Genomic DNA, 15,046 nt, shown 5'->3' with positions numbered 1-15,046 from the left:
TTAAAGATGCTACCCCTTTTTTGGCACCTGGGATTTTCACCATTAAACCCATAGGACAGCGGTTCTCAACCTGTGGGTCGCGACCCCTTTGGGGGTTGAACGACCCTTTCACAGGGGTCGCCTAAGACCATCGGAAAACACATATTTCCGATGGACTTTAGGGCCTAAAGCAGCGGTTCTCAACCTGTGGGTCGCGACCCCTTTGGGGGTCGAACGACCCTTCCACAGGGGTCGCCTAAGACCATCGGAGTCTCCATACATCGTTGCCTGCATCAGATTGAAGCGAGGGAAACCCACTTCATTGTTCAGGGAAAACTTTCTTCCGTGTACGAACTCCTGCGCTTTTGTCCAGATGCCCCCCCTTCGGTGCTAATCTCAGCCACCAGATCCCCTCCCTTCATGCGTCCCCATGCCGGCTTCCCTGCCCCCCGGGTGCCTACCCCAAAGCCGGGCTCAGCCAGCGTAGTAGCCATACATCCCCAGGACGGCGCCCGGCCTTCCTTTCCCTCGAGCCTGGCTCTGCCACAGGGAGGAGGGGCTCGGATTTCTCTGCCTCCCACCCCTGGGCCCATCCGCTCCCCCGGCGCCTCCATTGGAGCGCGGTCCCTCCTTCCCTCCACACTTCCCTCGCTGCGACTCCAGCTGGAGGCCGACTCTCACCTCGCTCTTCTCTCCCTCCACTGGGGTCCGCAACAGTAAAGCATCCCCCCAGCCGGAGCCACCCGGAGGATCCCCCGGGCAGCAACAGACGCTCCCGCAGCAAAGATTCTGAGAGGTGCAGAAAGGTTCCCACATCCCGGGAGGGTAGGGACTGCAGACGGAATGGACTCGAAAGGAGAAAACGAGGTGCGCACGACGGTGAGGCAGAGGAATACTCCCGTTACTATTTCTCCAAGGACAACGAGAGCATTTCCCTGCTAGAATAGCGGTTACAGAACAGCACCAGGCCTAGAACGAACCGCAAGATGTGCCGCCCCGGCTCCTTCCTTCCTTGTCTTGTTCTGGCCAAGGAAAGACGCCTCAGCTCCGTTTCCTCAGTTACCGCCAGCCTTGCTGACTTCAAGGCAACTATTTTACCTGGAAAGGGGCAAGCAGCCGTGTTGGTCCATTGGAAAAAAATCCAAACAAAAGTGGCAGTGGGGTATAAATACATAAACAAACAAATATAATTAACGCCAACTCACCATGTTACAATGTGGTAAGTTCTGAAGTACCCTAGAATTCTTCCTATTTATTAATACTTCTATACTGCTTAATATCATAAAATCTCTTAAGCAGTTTATATGTGCATATTGTTCAGGCTAGATACTTGAGGGAGTGTGTCTCTCGCTATACGCCTGCCCGAGAGTTGAGATCTGTTGGAAGAGTCCTCCAGTGTGTTCCGCCAATGTGAGACACACGTTATGGTGGGACATTAGAGAGGTCTTTCACTTTTTGTGATTAATCACTATGCTTTAATTATGTTCAATTTGTAACAAAGAAAATACATCCTGCATATCAGATATTTACATTACGATTCATAACAGTAGCAAAATTACAGTTATGAAGTAGCAATGAAAATAATTTTATGGTTGGGGGTCACCACAACATGAGGAACTGTATTAAAGGGTCGCGCCATTAGGAAGGTTGAGAACCACTGCCATAGGAGATACTGTAGTATCTGGTTTCAGCTGTTCCCCATACCATGGTAATGCTAATTTGCTTTGTCGCTATATTGCAGTTGAGCATTTAAAGGGCTACTGCAATATAGCAGATAGAATTAAATGTGATATAGCGACAGAGCGAATACACTCTTTAATATTATACACGCGTTAATATTGATTGATGTGCATGTCTTCCTAAACTATTTACTGGTTTCTTGGAAGTTAATGTATGGTCAGCACGAATGGATTTTCTGAGCCCTTATGACAGCCAAAAGACTGATATTACAATTTTTGAAGGATAAATGTTCACCTTCCATAATGCAATGGATTGAGGACCTAACAATGCCATCAACATTTGAAAGGGTGGTATATAGGTTGCCACTCATGACTGGATAAATATATGGATAATTGTTCAGATTTTTTTTTAAACTTACGCATAACCTCTTCTTTTTTTTAGAATCTTGTACTTGATGGAATATTGATGTTTCTGTGCATGTAATTTCTTACTCTCTTTTTCTTCTCTCTTTGGTTTTTGTTTTCTTATATTCACAATAAAAAGAAAAAAAAGCTTAATTAAAAACACTTGATTTCCCACACTGCAGTAGAGCTCATTCACTCTTACACAGAAAATGCCTGTGAGGAGCAGAGTGGCGACTCTGTAAGTGACCAAAATAAACCATGATGCTCGACAGACTACACCATAACCCACAATGGGTTAAATAATCCCTATTGCAGACCATGAGTTATCAGAGTGAGTTATTTTGAGCAAATAAGCCATTGTGGATTTAAAAAATTCCACCACATGGTATGATAGCCCATGATTGGTTAAATAAACCACCATGGTTTATTTAACTTATTGTGGGTTATTGTGTCGTCCGAATCCAGTCATATGCTTTATTTGGGGGGTCTGTAGAAGCCTTCTGATAATACATTCAGTTAAAGCAAAGCTCTCCTAATGGTGATGGGTGCCCCTTTTTGACTCTTTCTCTTGACTCTCTCTTCGGTCAAAACCTATCATGGCAAAATATACAATACAAAAATTGGGCCAGATGTACATTTTAGACCCATCTCAAGATGGAAATTACAGAAGAAATAAATTCATCGCTGCTAGAATATCAGGTTATAACTTTCGATTCTGGGACAAAGAAGCAATGGCTGACCACCATTATTAAAAACATTCAACTTTTACTCAGATCTGTTTCTAAACCGGGTACAGTGCTAGAAACGTATGGATAACACATTTGATCAAATTGTTGTACTTCTTTGCTTTTGCTGCACCCCCTGTATTTTGTACCATGTAGCCCAACAAAGAGTTCTGAGAAACTTGAAAGCTTGCTCACTGTTTTGTGATATTTTGACTTTGGGGTTTTTTTTCCCCTCCTGGACCAACGCAGTTATCTTTGTTTTTATGTGCCCTGGGGGAAAAAGCTCTAGACACAGTTGAGAGTTTTAATTTAATAGTTTCAATTAACTATTTCCATCAGTTTTCCAAAGAAAAGTTTTGCCACTAGGAAAAAAAGTCTTTTGACTGCACTCTTTCAAAATAGGAAGTTATTGTTTAAAAAGCAAATATAATATTTGAACCTATAATCTCACTACACATATTGGAACAAGTTGATAAGATAAATAGCAAAATGCTAAAAATAGAAAATCGTTAATGTAACTGGCATGGGTGTTAAGCATTTCCCTCTTAGAAAAAGGAATATGTGAGGAAACTTGCAGTAAAGAATTTTCATATTTCTTTATATTTAAAGTCTATTTTGGACCATCAAGTGTTTTTTTTTACTTCTTTAATGCAAGTCTTAAGATAGGCTTTATTTTTCGTATTCTGCATTATGTTATTGTCCTGTGTTGACTAGGGTATATGACATTGCATTCTCTCCTTAATTCCTAAATGGAAAATTTGCACTGAATATAGTTGCAGTTCTTATTTAAAATGTATAATCAGCACAACAGTGGCAAATCCAACTATAGATAAGGAACATTGCTTTATCAGCACAAAGATCCAGATTTTTAATCAGGTGAAGCTCAGCTGAGTTCACTCAGCTGAGATTGTTGTATTTCAGCACCATTTATAGAACCATTTTATAGCAGATGGCAAACTGTAATCTCTAATTATAATCATCAGCATAATATCTCCCAGCTTTCTGTTTCTGAAATAGGTGTGTGAGGGGGATAAGGTTAGAATTACAAAGAAAGGATTAAAAGTTGTGTTCTGTTGAAGTGAAATTATGCAAGTCTTATGACATGGGAGATAAAGGTTTCCAATATAATTCAACATATTCTGCTGGATAAGGTGGAATATTTTGTAAAATGGTGAAAGTGGCAGGGTGCCATGAAGCAATGTATGCTTTGTGAAAGACTGGAAGTATATTTACCACTGCATTCCAAATGTTATAAAAAATTAAGAATCTAATGGCTATTCTGAAAGCCAGAATATGAGATTCCCTTTGTGATGATGACTGTGTAGTATACGCAATGGGTTGCATCCAGTGTCATATTTATTTATTTTACAATATTTATATACCATTCCATATCGAAAATAGATTTCAGAGTAGTGAACATAAAAAACAATAGCAAAAATATAAAAAGATTCAAACAGCATATTAAAATTATTCATTTTAAAACAGAATACCAATTAAACAAGGTCTGGAAACAAAGCCCTGTGAAGAGAGACTGAAAGAACTGGGCATGTTTAGCCTGGAGAAGAGAAGATTGAGGGGAGACATGATAGCACTCTTCAAATACTTAAAAGGTTGTCACACAGAGGAGGACCAGGATCTCTTCTCGATCCTCCCAGAGTGCAGGACACGGAATAACTGGCTCAAGTTAAAGGAAGCCAGATTCCAGCTGGACATCAGGAAAAACTTCCTGACTGTTAGAGCAGTACGACAATGGATTCAGTTACCTAGGGAGGTTGTGGGCTCTCCCACACTAGAGGCCTTCAAGAGGCAGCTGGACAAGCATCTGTCAGGGATGCTTTAGGGTGGATTCCTGCATTGAGCAGGGAGTTGGACTCGATGGCCTTGTAGGCCCCTTCCAACTCTGCTATTCTATGATTCTAAAACGGTGGCTGGTCAGTTAAGGAATGCTTCCTTGAAAAGAGCTGTTTCCAGAAGGTGCTGGAAGCAGCACAGTGTTAATGCTTGCCTGACCTCTAAGGGCAGGGAATTCCAAAGAAAAGGGCCTACCACACTAAAAGTAGTAGATGGGCAGCCAGTGCTGTTTCCTCAGCAAAGGAGTTACATGATGAAAAGGAGCAGTTTGTGACAACAGCCAAACTGCTGTGTTCCGCAGTAACTCCAGCTTCTAGAGGTGCTTTAAGGGCAGCCCCACATAGAGTGCTTTGCAATAATCCAGTCTTGAGGTTACTAATGCTTGTACTACTCTGGCCAAGCTATCCCTGCCTCTTTTGTAGCCATTTTCACTGGGAGTGTGAGCAGCTGGGGCACTTTGCATGTGCTTGCCTGGAGGGTGGAGCCCAGCTCTTATACTTCAGTAGGTGCACTGGTCAGGTTTTGAGCTCTGCAGTGCTTATTTCCAGGGGTCTTGTTTGTCTAACTTGTTAGTTACCACATACAGGTTACCTCTGAAAGGACAATGCCATAGAATCATAGAATAGTAGAGTTGGAAGGGGCCTATAAGGCCATCGAGTCCAACCCCCTGCTCAATGAAGAAATCCATCTTAAAGAATACCTGACAGATGGCTGTACAGCTGCATCTTGCATAACTCTAATGTGGGAGAATCTACTACCTCCCATGCTAATTGGTTCAATTGTCATACTGCTCTAACAGTTAGGCTTTTTTTCCTGATGTCCAGCCAGAATCTGGCTTCCTGTAACTTGAGCCCATTATTTTGTGTCCTGCACTCTGGGATGATCAAGAAGAGATCCTGGCCCGCCTCTGTGAGACAACCTTTCAAGTACTTGAAGAGTGCTATCATGTCTCCCCTCACTCTTCTCAAGGCTAAACATGCCCACTTCTTTCAGTCTCCCCCCATAGGGCTTTGTTTCTAGACCCCTGATCATCTTCGTTGTCCTCCTCTGAACCGCCTCCTGCTTATCTGCATTCTTTTTGAAGTGTGGTGCTGAGAACTGGATGCAGTACTCAAAAGGAGGCCTAATCAGTCAAAGGGAAGAGTTCCTTCAAGGGCAGTCTGAGGGTGCCAGTCTCCCGCACTCCATCGACTCCACTAGAATTTAAAGTGCTAAGGGACACTCAGTAGCTACTTCTTTTTTCTTGCTGCATTAGGCTAACATGGTTACCCCTCTGGACTACATTTTTAATTGTATGTCTAGGTGTTTGTGTGTGGAGTAATGTTTTAATAGTGATATTTTTTAGTCATACTGGAACCATTTTGGGGATACATAAGTGTACTGTTGGTGGGCAGCTCATCTATCCATGGTGGTGGTGTTCAATCTGTTCTGAAAGGGGTTGCACTCTCCCTCTAAAGGATCAAGTTAATTATTTGGGAGTGCTTGTGGATGCATTTGTCATTAGAGGTGCAAGTGTCTTCTTGATAGCCTGGCCTCAGTGATCCATGTCCTGGTAAACTTCCATTTAGATTACTATAATGCATTATTCATGGAGGTGCCTTTGAAGACAGACCAGAAACTTCAGTTAGAACAAAATATGGAAGTAAGAGGACTAACTGGAATTGGGCATTACACTCATGTTATGCCAGAATTGTAACATCTTCATTGTCTCCCAGTTTGTTTTAGGCTCAATTCAAAGTTTGGGTTTTAACCTATAAAAGACCTTTACAGTTTAGGGTCATTGTACCTGACAGACCACTTCTTCCCATAATTTCTTACCTTTATCAGAGAGACTGTCACCAGAGAGGCATTGCTCTGGAAGCCCCCACATACCAAGCTTCAGCAGTTAGCCACTTGTGAACTGGCCTTTTTAGTGGTAACTCCACAATTGTGTTATGCCTTCCCCAGGGAGATCTGCCTAGTGTCTACTTTGTTGGGTTTTCAGTGCTGGGCAAACACCTTTTCATTCTTTCAGACTTTTTTATTTGATATGCACTCTAGACTCTACTGCTTAGATGTATCTTAAAGTTTGTTTTTATCTCCATGGATATCTTTTCATTTTTTTAGTATTTTCAAAAAAATATTTTAAACTGTTTGTGGTTGGTTTTGGTTTTTAGATTTCACTTAACTGATGGGTTACAAATCTTTTAAATAAATAATTTGATAAACTTTTCATTCTGTCTGATGAGTTCTGTGACAATCAAGAACATTAATTCTTCCATGATACGCAATAAATAATCATCTACAGACATGGACAGGAAACCCCCTGGCTGCTGTTTCTGAGTATATTGGTAATCAAATACAATAGACCACTGAATTAATAAATATTTTTGAAGATGACCGTAGATAAATGATTGTGCTCGAAATTTTCATTAACAAATGAAAATACTACCAATCATTTTAAGGAATTTATATAAAATAAGTTTCTAATTCTAATTTATGCTAAAAGATTCATTAAAATAAAGAAACTGTTACCAACTTGTAAGCTTGGTATGTGTTAGTAACGTCAAGCTATAGGCATGCATACCGTGTTGAGAGACATCTGAGGAATGCAAAAGCTAAATCTAAGTTGTGTTGAAAGATGGAGAAAGGATTCTGTTGTAGTAGGAATGTATAAAGGCCTTTGTTTTGTATCACCTGGCTTTTCCACAGGCGGAAACTATGGATGATCCTTAATTATATCTGGATGCCAAAAGAAAGATGCCCATACTTATATCATTCTTACAGATGATGTGGAACTATATAAGTGTACTATATAAGTGGAATCAAATGTACAAGCCACACTGAATCAGTGTCCCTTTTATTTTTCTTCTAGTTGAAGTGATTAAATGTGCATACTGTTGTCTTTTGAACGAGATGTTTTGAATTGTTTAAATTTTAGTGCTTCTGAAATGGTGGAAGATGAGTAACTTTAGACAATGAATGGAGCCTTAGCTTCCAGAGTTTTTACATGGAGGTTTCCAAACCTTGTGTATCTTAAAGCTGTCAAATAAGTTTGAAAAAATTAAATAGCAAGTTTTAATTATGCAAATATATCTTTTTACTAAAGTGTTAACCATTCAGTACAAGTATTACATTTTATTTATTCATTATTTCTTTTCTTAGTTAAAATGGTTCATCTTCCTCTGTGATGGTGTATATCTCAGAATTTAGCTTTGCACTAGCAAATCCAGATAGATGATTTCTGGCTAAAACTGTGGTAAGTGTGTATGCGTGAAATACTTATATGCACTCACTGTACCTGAACATATGTATGTCTGTATGGTGTGGATGAGTTGTGATCAAAATATGCAATTTATATAAAACTAGGCGCATTGTGCAATTCTGTTGCATTAATACTTTGCAGTTTCACTGATCTAATTAGATTTCTTTATATATAATGTCCTGTTTGGCAGACCTCCAAATATAGCTAAGAAATATAACTGCATGAAGGAAATGTGACCACTAGCTACAAATATGTAAAGTCAAATACAAGCATACTTGGTCCTCATTTTGTTGACTACAGCACCAAGTGATGACTTATGTGTGTGAACTTTGGAAGATCAAACACAATATTTCTTTATGGCTTTTCATACTTCAGATGAATCGAGTGAGATGCATCAATGTTTGAACCAGCTCTAAATACAGATCCTAACTTTCTGTAGGAAAAAAGTAGACTAGTAGCCCTCCTTCTGTGTGAAGGAGAGGGGACTGAAGAAACTTAATAAATAGACAAAACTGCATATATTGGGGGTCAATTTATACGGCAGAATCCAACAGAGCGCTTACACCCCTGTCGATTCCCTTCATGTGGGACCCACCACTAATGCAAGGGAAATTTTGTGCTTCCTAGAGGAAGACCAGAAACAAGAGGAAATACTTGTTTCTGGAAGGAGGCAAGCCTGCAGACCTACCTCATACAAGTCCTGCCAACCTGCCTTCTTCCAGAAATGAAGATTTCTACTCGTTTTGGGTTGCCCCCAGAAATGCTAAATCTCCCTTGTATAAGCGGTGGGTACCACTTGCAGACAAGAATCGGTGGGGTCATAAGCACACCATTGGATACTGCCCATAGTAGCAAATGGGGCAAGGCTAGTATTGTTGAGATGTCCCATAAAGAAAACCCCAAGTGCTACTTGTGTTATGCATTTTTGTAAAAAAAAAGGGCCATTTTCATGTGGTGATAGAACTCCTCTGTTAAAGTATCAAGTGCACATAACTTGTTTGACTGCTGCTTCAGGAGGTGGGAATTAACAGGAGGAATTCTTCAAAACAAAACTACTCATTGAAACTTCTGTTCAAATTATTTGTTATGATGTAAAGTTGTACGCTGCTTTATGGGTTCCTTTGAATAATAATTTAAAAAGCTGCAGATGTGATTACTTCCCACATAACTGATGTCTTTTGATAATTATTGAAATATGGAAAACTGAACTTATGCTACTTTGTATATAAAATGCTGTGTTTGGTTGCTAACGTGATTTCTTTTGCAGTAAATCATCTAAACTTTTTTCTTTTCTCTTTAGTAATTTCTGTTTGGTTGTGTTAAAAACTGAACTAATTGAGATCATGTAATATTGGAAACTCTGGCAGCTACTATACGTTTCAAAGTGATAACGATTATCTTTGAGTGCAGATGTGTACTCCTCCCTGTACAAGATAAAACGAAAACTTCTAACTCATTGGATAACATTTTGCCCATATATGTATACATTTCACATATTTATGACTATTTAAAATTTTATTTTAGCTAAATTTATTAGTTTATGTTAATAGCAGTTAACAGTCCTATAGATTTTCCTAATGGTTGGACTGCTTCAGTCTGTTAAATGTATGCCTTTGAAACGTGGCGTGTTAGCAGCTGCCTTGCTGGTGTTTGAGCACCACCCCAGTTTGTTATGATGTCATTATGCAAAGTAGCATAACCAGGCCAGCTTTTAAAAGTCTCTTCAAGGAAGTTTGCACAAGCACCTGGATTTACATTTGGTGCAGTTAACTGAAGACTTGAATCAGTATTGGGGTAAATGGTAAACCTCAAACATGGATTTTTTTAAAAGAATGGTGCCTTCTGTCATGTCGGGAGATGTAGTTTTGGAAGTTGAAAGTACTATCTGTGAAAGCTCTCCGAAGCTGCTGAAAATGAAGCGCATCAGCCTGCTTTCATTAGGACAGACTATAGATGAAGATGACTTTTGTCTTGTGCATCCTGATTATAGTATGTATCTGTGTGACTCTTAATTTTTGGCAGTTTTAAGACAAGTGTTTTTGTTTTGTTTTTTAAAAATATTTGTCAGTTGAAATTTAGTTGGGCTGTGATACTTGAAGTGTTAAAAAGACTTTTCTGACTTTGTAAATAGAGGTTTGTGTCCATTTATGGTAGAAGGGATTAATGTACTTAAAATAATTACCCAAATCATGAATGTCATTGGAGGTCCATTAAAATCTGAGAATATTGCATCTCATTATAAAGGCTGCATGAAGGAACATTTGAATAATTTCCTGAAAAAATATTCAGATTCTACTGTATTGTAGCTAGTAGGGTAAAACTGTTGCATACCTAATGTGGAAGATGGACTTTTGTCATGTCTTGTATAATTTTTGCTTGGGCTCCTTGTGTATTTTTTTTTGCTTGGGCTTTAGCTTCTTGTAATGGTAGTTATGTTAAGTTTGCAGCATTCTCGCTCTCATTTTCTGCAATATTGTTGCTCTGCTCTGTCCCTCAGTATGAAGCCTCATCTGGTGATGGCTAAACATCAAATGCTTGTGAAGTTTTAATAACTAGATATGCTATTGATCGATGGCTTACATTGCTGTTCTTCATAGCATGAGTTGTCTGTGGAGATCAGGTTGGGCTTCTCTTTCAGTATTCCAATGCACTTGGTATAGCTTGCAAACATTTTAAATTAATAACAAAATAATAAAACATGGTTGAATTCAGCAAATATTAGCAGAAATCCAGTGAAGCTCCTGCTGAAGGAAGAGGTAGGGAAGGTGATTTTTGCTACTTTCACTTTTGCCCTTTTCAGGGATTGTGGGGGTTCCAGGGAGGAGGATGAGTTTTTGAAAATCTCCTTCCCTCCCTTTCTCCTGGAAAGAATGTATTGTGGGTAGAGTTGTGCTTATAGGACCTCAGGATCCAATCCAAAATATCTAGCTAATATGTTTGAATTTAGAATGGCTATCTCTTTCTGTCTCATCTGCTTCCAATATAGCAAGTATGGAGTCAAGATCTTAGTCTCTGTAGTCTAGGTTTTCCCTTCCTAGGGATGTTTGTAGCAAGTAATTTTGTTCATCAGCATATTTCCATAGCTCTAAAAATGTAATTGGGCCGTTTTCTATTCCTTTGCCAAAGTAATCCGTTTTAGCAATTTATGGGTCATGCAAATGTTATGATTCCTTCTTACTTGCATAACATCCCAAGAGTATAGTTATAGTACCTAAACAAATTATATATTTTTAAAATATGACAAACGCTTTTAACAAGTGGCATTGCTGACAATGTAAGTGTTTTTTAAGAGCCTTTTGATATAGACTTTTCTATAAAAACGTTTTGTTTCACCATACTAACCACAATCTTCCTGGCCAAGTTGAAATAAAGTGAGGTCTTTAACACTTTCAGCACTTACTTTCCATTGTTGAGTTCTCATGCCATGTAATACTGGAAGAGTGGAATTGTTTTAGAGTGGGAAATTTTCAGTTCTCTTGATAGATAAAATTAGTTCTTACATAGCACTTTAAACTTCTAAACTGCTTCATGTTCTGGTAATATTTGCAACTGACCCATAAGATAAGTCAGAATTGTCCTTTTGCAAATGAGCTGAAGCAAAAGTAAGATTTGAACTGGAGACTTCTTGTTCATGGTCCAGCCATTATGCTTTGGAAACTAATACACTTGCATTTTATTTAGAATATTGACAGATGTGAAAACAGTGATGTATGAAGTTCTTGGATTTAATGAGGTATTTGTGTATGTGTGAGGGTTAATTCTATCATGTTGTAGAGGCTAAGCTAATTGTTTGAACATGGTGATCTTCTAACCAGTTCTACGATTTCTTTCTATATCTAACTAATATTGACTGTTCTTAAAAATAAACTTGACAGATTTCCCGCATGGTCACTTTTTAAAAAGTTCATGGTAGCTGCCACCCCAGGAGGAGCTCAAATTAAACTGGGCCTTCAGACCTAGGGAACGGTTACACCCCGCCCCCATTTTCCTGATTAAAACTCCTGCAGATGTTGCTTTTTGCCCATGAGGAGACCTCTACATCTAGCACTGTAGCTGATCCTGATCCTACCCTCACGGTTGCTGCTAACTCTCTAGAAAGCAACAGGAGATCCATTCCTGATTACTGAATAGCAGCTGCAGAGAGGCCCACTGTAGACCTGGGAACATTAGGTAGGGTTTGCCCCCAATGGCATTTCTTCAACAAGGATTTCTCTTCCCTCTCCCATTTGCTGTTTGTCCCAGAGAGGAAGCAACTATTTTCACTCATTTTGGATAGCAGTTTGTGGGGAGGAGCATTTTTTTAATCTGGGAAAATAACATAGAGTGTAGGCTTAAAAGCCCCTCCCCCCTTACCACAGTATTGTCTCAGTCTGGGTTGGGAGGGTCCACAGTTGCTATTTTTAATTAAGCATTAAGTATGTATAACTGGAATCACACTTGATGGGTCATCTAGTTTGACTTGAAGTCTCCAGTGCTCTCTCACTCAAAGGAAACTAAACCCTTCAGTGCTGCCCCTAGAACATCACAGCACTCCAGGAAGTGAGGAGAGGTTTAACAATACTTTCCAGCTGCCTTTTTACCTGTCAGTTCACTTCTGCCATGAAAGAAGTAGAAAGATTCTCCCTAGTACTTAATTTAATCTGGAAACTGGTGCAAAAGCCAGCGCCATCTGTATACTGCATTAGTTGATAAAGTTTTTTTTTTTTTTTTGCATATGCAAGTTGTTTTGGGGAAAAGAATACTTCTGAGCATGCACAGGGTTGCCTTTCCTCAGCCCTTTGTCTACAGAGTTCACATGGATCAGAAGTTGGAGACCAGATTTCAAAGGATAAATATAGTTGAGTTTTGTACTATTTACTGTATTATACTGGTTGACAAGCCCTTCCTCAATTTAAAGGGCATTCTGTGCCTCGTATACATACCCTTCCTACAAACAATGGCCGTAGAGCAACTGCATGTAATTAATAGTCTCATAGAGGGCTGCACTTATAAAACCAATGTAGTGTGAGGTACACTGGCAAATTAACTTTTTTCATATTTTGGTTCTGAATCTTATTTACATTTGGGACTGCTAATCTTTTTGACTGAAGTAATGCCACTGTGGTGTACTATTGTGACACAGTAAGGCTGCAGGTGGCAACCTTCAGCAGCGAAAGTGAAAGAGGTCTTTCAGCGTTTGTACTGGTTGAGCAATTGAGATAACAGGCATAGAGTACTCTAATCCCTCCCTTGAAGATTAATTCTGTATGTGGATTGTTTAAATGCTGCCAAATGGCTATGTCATTAGAAATTTACTCAAATTACTTTGCATTACCACTATTACAGAACTGTGAGGTAGTCATTTACGAAACACAGATTTATAGTATCCTACAATCATGCTTTAGTTTTTACAATAGTAGACAGCAACTGAATCCTCTTTAAATTATCTGCTTATTTCTATTTTTGTATCCTGATAATGGAATGAAGTGCTCTTCTAGCACACAGCAGTGAACTGCTGGATTACTAGTGGGATGTTAATAGAAGATGGGAGTCTGGCACAGGTAATAAATAAAATAGGACATAGAACCATACTTAAAGGACTTATTAATGTGAGAAAGTAGTTTGAACTGTGATGGTAACGGCACTAAAGTTGTGTAAACGTGTATAGCTATTAGACTGCTTCTTCTGTGTTTGGGTAGCGTATTGATAAGCAATGGGAATTTGCTGTTGATTGTCTTTTATAAAAGCTGGAGTTTTAGATTTATAACATCTGCTTACTGAAGTAGATGTTGATGGAAAACTGTTCGAATTACTAAGAATTTGTAACAGTAATAGTTACGCTTTTCTGATATGAGTACATAGTAAAGAAAGGAAGTATCTGTGCAACTTAGGCAATATTTTTTCCATGGTGTTTAAATACTAAATATAAAAAGTTTAATATTAAACTTTAAAAGAAATTGATAGTAATTTTGGTTTTCGTAAAATAGAAAATAGTATTGTGCGAAATTAAAGCTTTAGTGAAGTATATGCCCTTTGTTTGTTATAAAGCAACATTGGACTTTCAGCCAGAAAGGCTTTCACACCTGTTAAGTTGCTATAGTTTCTCTATAGCAATAGACAAACTTATTTGGCCTTGTGAGGTCTGTGTGCTTTCATGCAGATAACAAGTCAGATCAAGTGACTCATAATAATCATTGATAATTGTTCTCAAAATTCAGATTAACTAGTTGAGCATTGTGCAAAAGCTTCAAGGTCATATGTATCTTAAAAGTAGTAAATAAAGGGCATGTGCCTTGGGAAACTTAAGCATATTAGTTATCTGTTTTGGTAAATACATCTTTAATTATACAAAAATATCTACAAACATTGGGTCTCTGTTCTTCGTATCCTGAAACAGATGTATCTGTTTCAGCCATAAAACGGTGTAAATGTAGTGTTGAAAACCCAGCACAAAGAGTAGAAATTATCTTCAGGACAGTTCATATAAGTGTGGTCTCCGCTACTGGGTATTGGAATGGTCTGTACAAGCTTATTCCTAATTTTTCCAGCTACTATTGCAAACAGTGCTACTCTGTAGGTAACAAATTTAGCCACATCAGCAAGGGTGTAGCTAATAACTTGAAAGTCTCTAAGCTTTCTGTCAAGGGGCCAATCTGTCTCGATGAACACTATGCAGAAGATAACGTTGTAAAGTATAATGTGTGATATCTTCTATTGTGTATTGGCCACATGTAAATTTTATTGGTAATCCAGTATATCTGCTATCCAAAGAAGCAAAAACTGTATTAGCTTGCCTGTAAGAAAACATTTATTCTATGTAAGCTTTTAAATATATTGTTGCTGAGAATCGTTCACCTTGATAAAGCAGTACCACTATTTTTGTACCTAGTAGGGAATTCTTACAACAGCAACCAGATGTTAACCAATGGAATCTAATGCACTTAGATCTCTTCTAATCACAATCTGATAGTAGCATCTTTCCTTTCTTTGTGCACCTACTAGAAATTGACTTTTCCATGAAGCATTTTTAAGAGTATCAATACATTAGTGATTTATGTAACTTGAGCACGTATGAGAGTATTGCCTTATGCACTCTGGCTTTTACCGAAGGATGTCCAACCTCTGTATGCATCATAACAGAATGCCTTTGTTGCCTTGGGGCTAACAAAAAGAGATGTTAAATT

General features: G+C 38.8%; 2 protein-coding genes across 6 annotated transcripts in view; one reads left to right on the top strand and one right to left on the bottom strand.

The window, feature by feature from the left end:
• OCIAD1 (OCIA domain containing 1) overlaps positions 1-15,046 on the bottom strand; it is a 236,243-nt gene that overhangs the window by 54,527 nt on the left and 166,670 nt on the right. The gene's annotated exons all lie outside the window — the stretch shown is intronic.
• FRYL (FRY like transcription coactivator) overlaps positions 1-15,046 on the top strand; it is a 161,276-nt gene that overhangs the window by 16,348 nt on the left and 129,882 nt on the right. For 3 of the 5 annotated variants that reach the window (XM_063135769.1, XM_063135765.1, XM_063135764.1), the window contains exon 1: positions 9,550-9,872. The exons of 1 other annotated variant lie outside the window; for it this stretch is intronic. In XM_063135769.1, coding sequence (XP_062991839.1) covers positions 9,698-9,872 — 175 coding nt within the window. In that variant the 5' untranslated portion in view covers positions 9,550-9,697. Of the gene's footprint in view, positions 1-7,836; positions 7,878-9,549; positions 9,873-15,046 lie in introns of those variants that run through there. One more of the 5 variants, XM_063135766.1, reaches the window with a different exon arrangement.

This window comes from Elgaria multicarinata, chromosome 10 (assembly GCF_023053635.1).
Source record: "Elgaria multicarinata webbii isolate HBS135686 ecotype San Diego chromosome 10, rElgMul1.1.pri, whole genome shotgun sequence".
Classification (NCBI taxonomy): Eukaryota; Metazoa; Chordata; class Lepidosauria; order Squamata; family Anguidae; genus Elgaria; species Elgaria multicarinata.
This window is presented reverse-complemented; position numbering and strand designations above follow the sequence as displayed.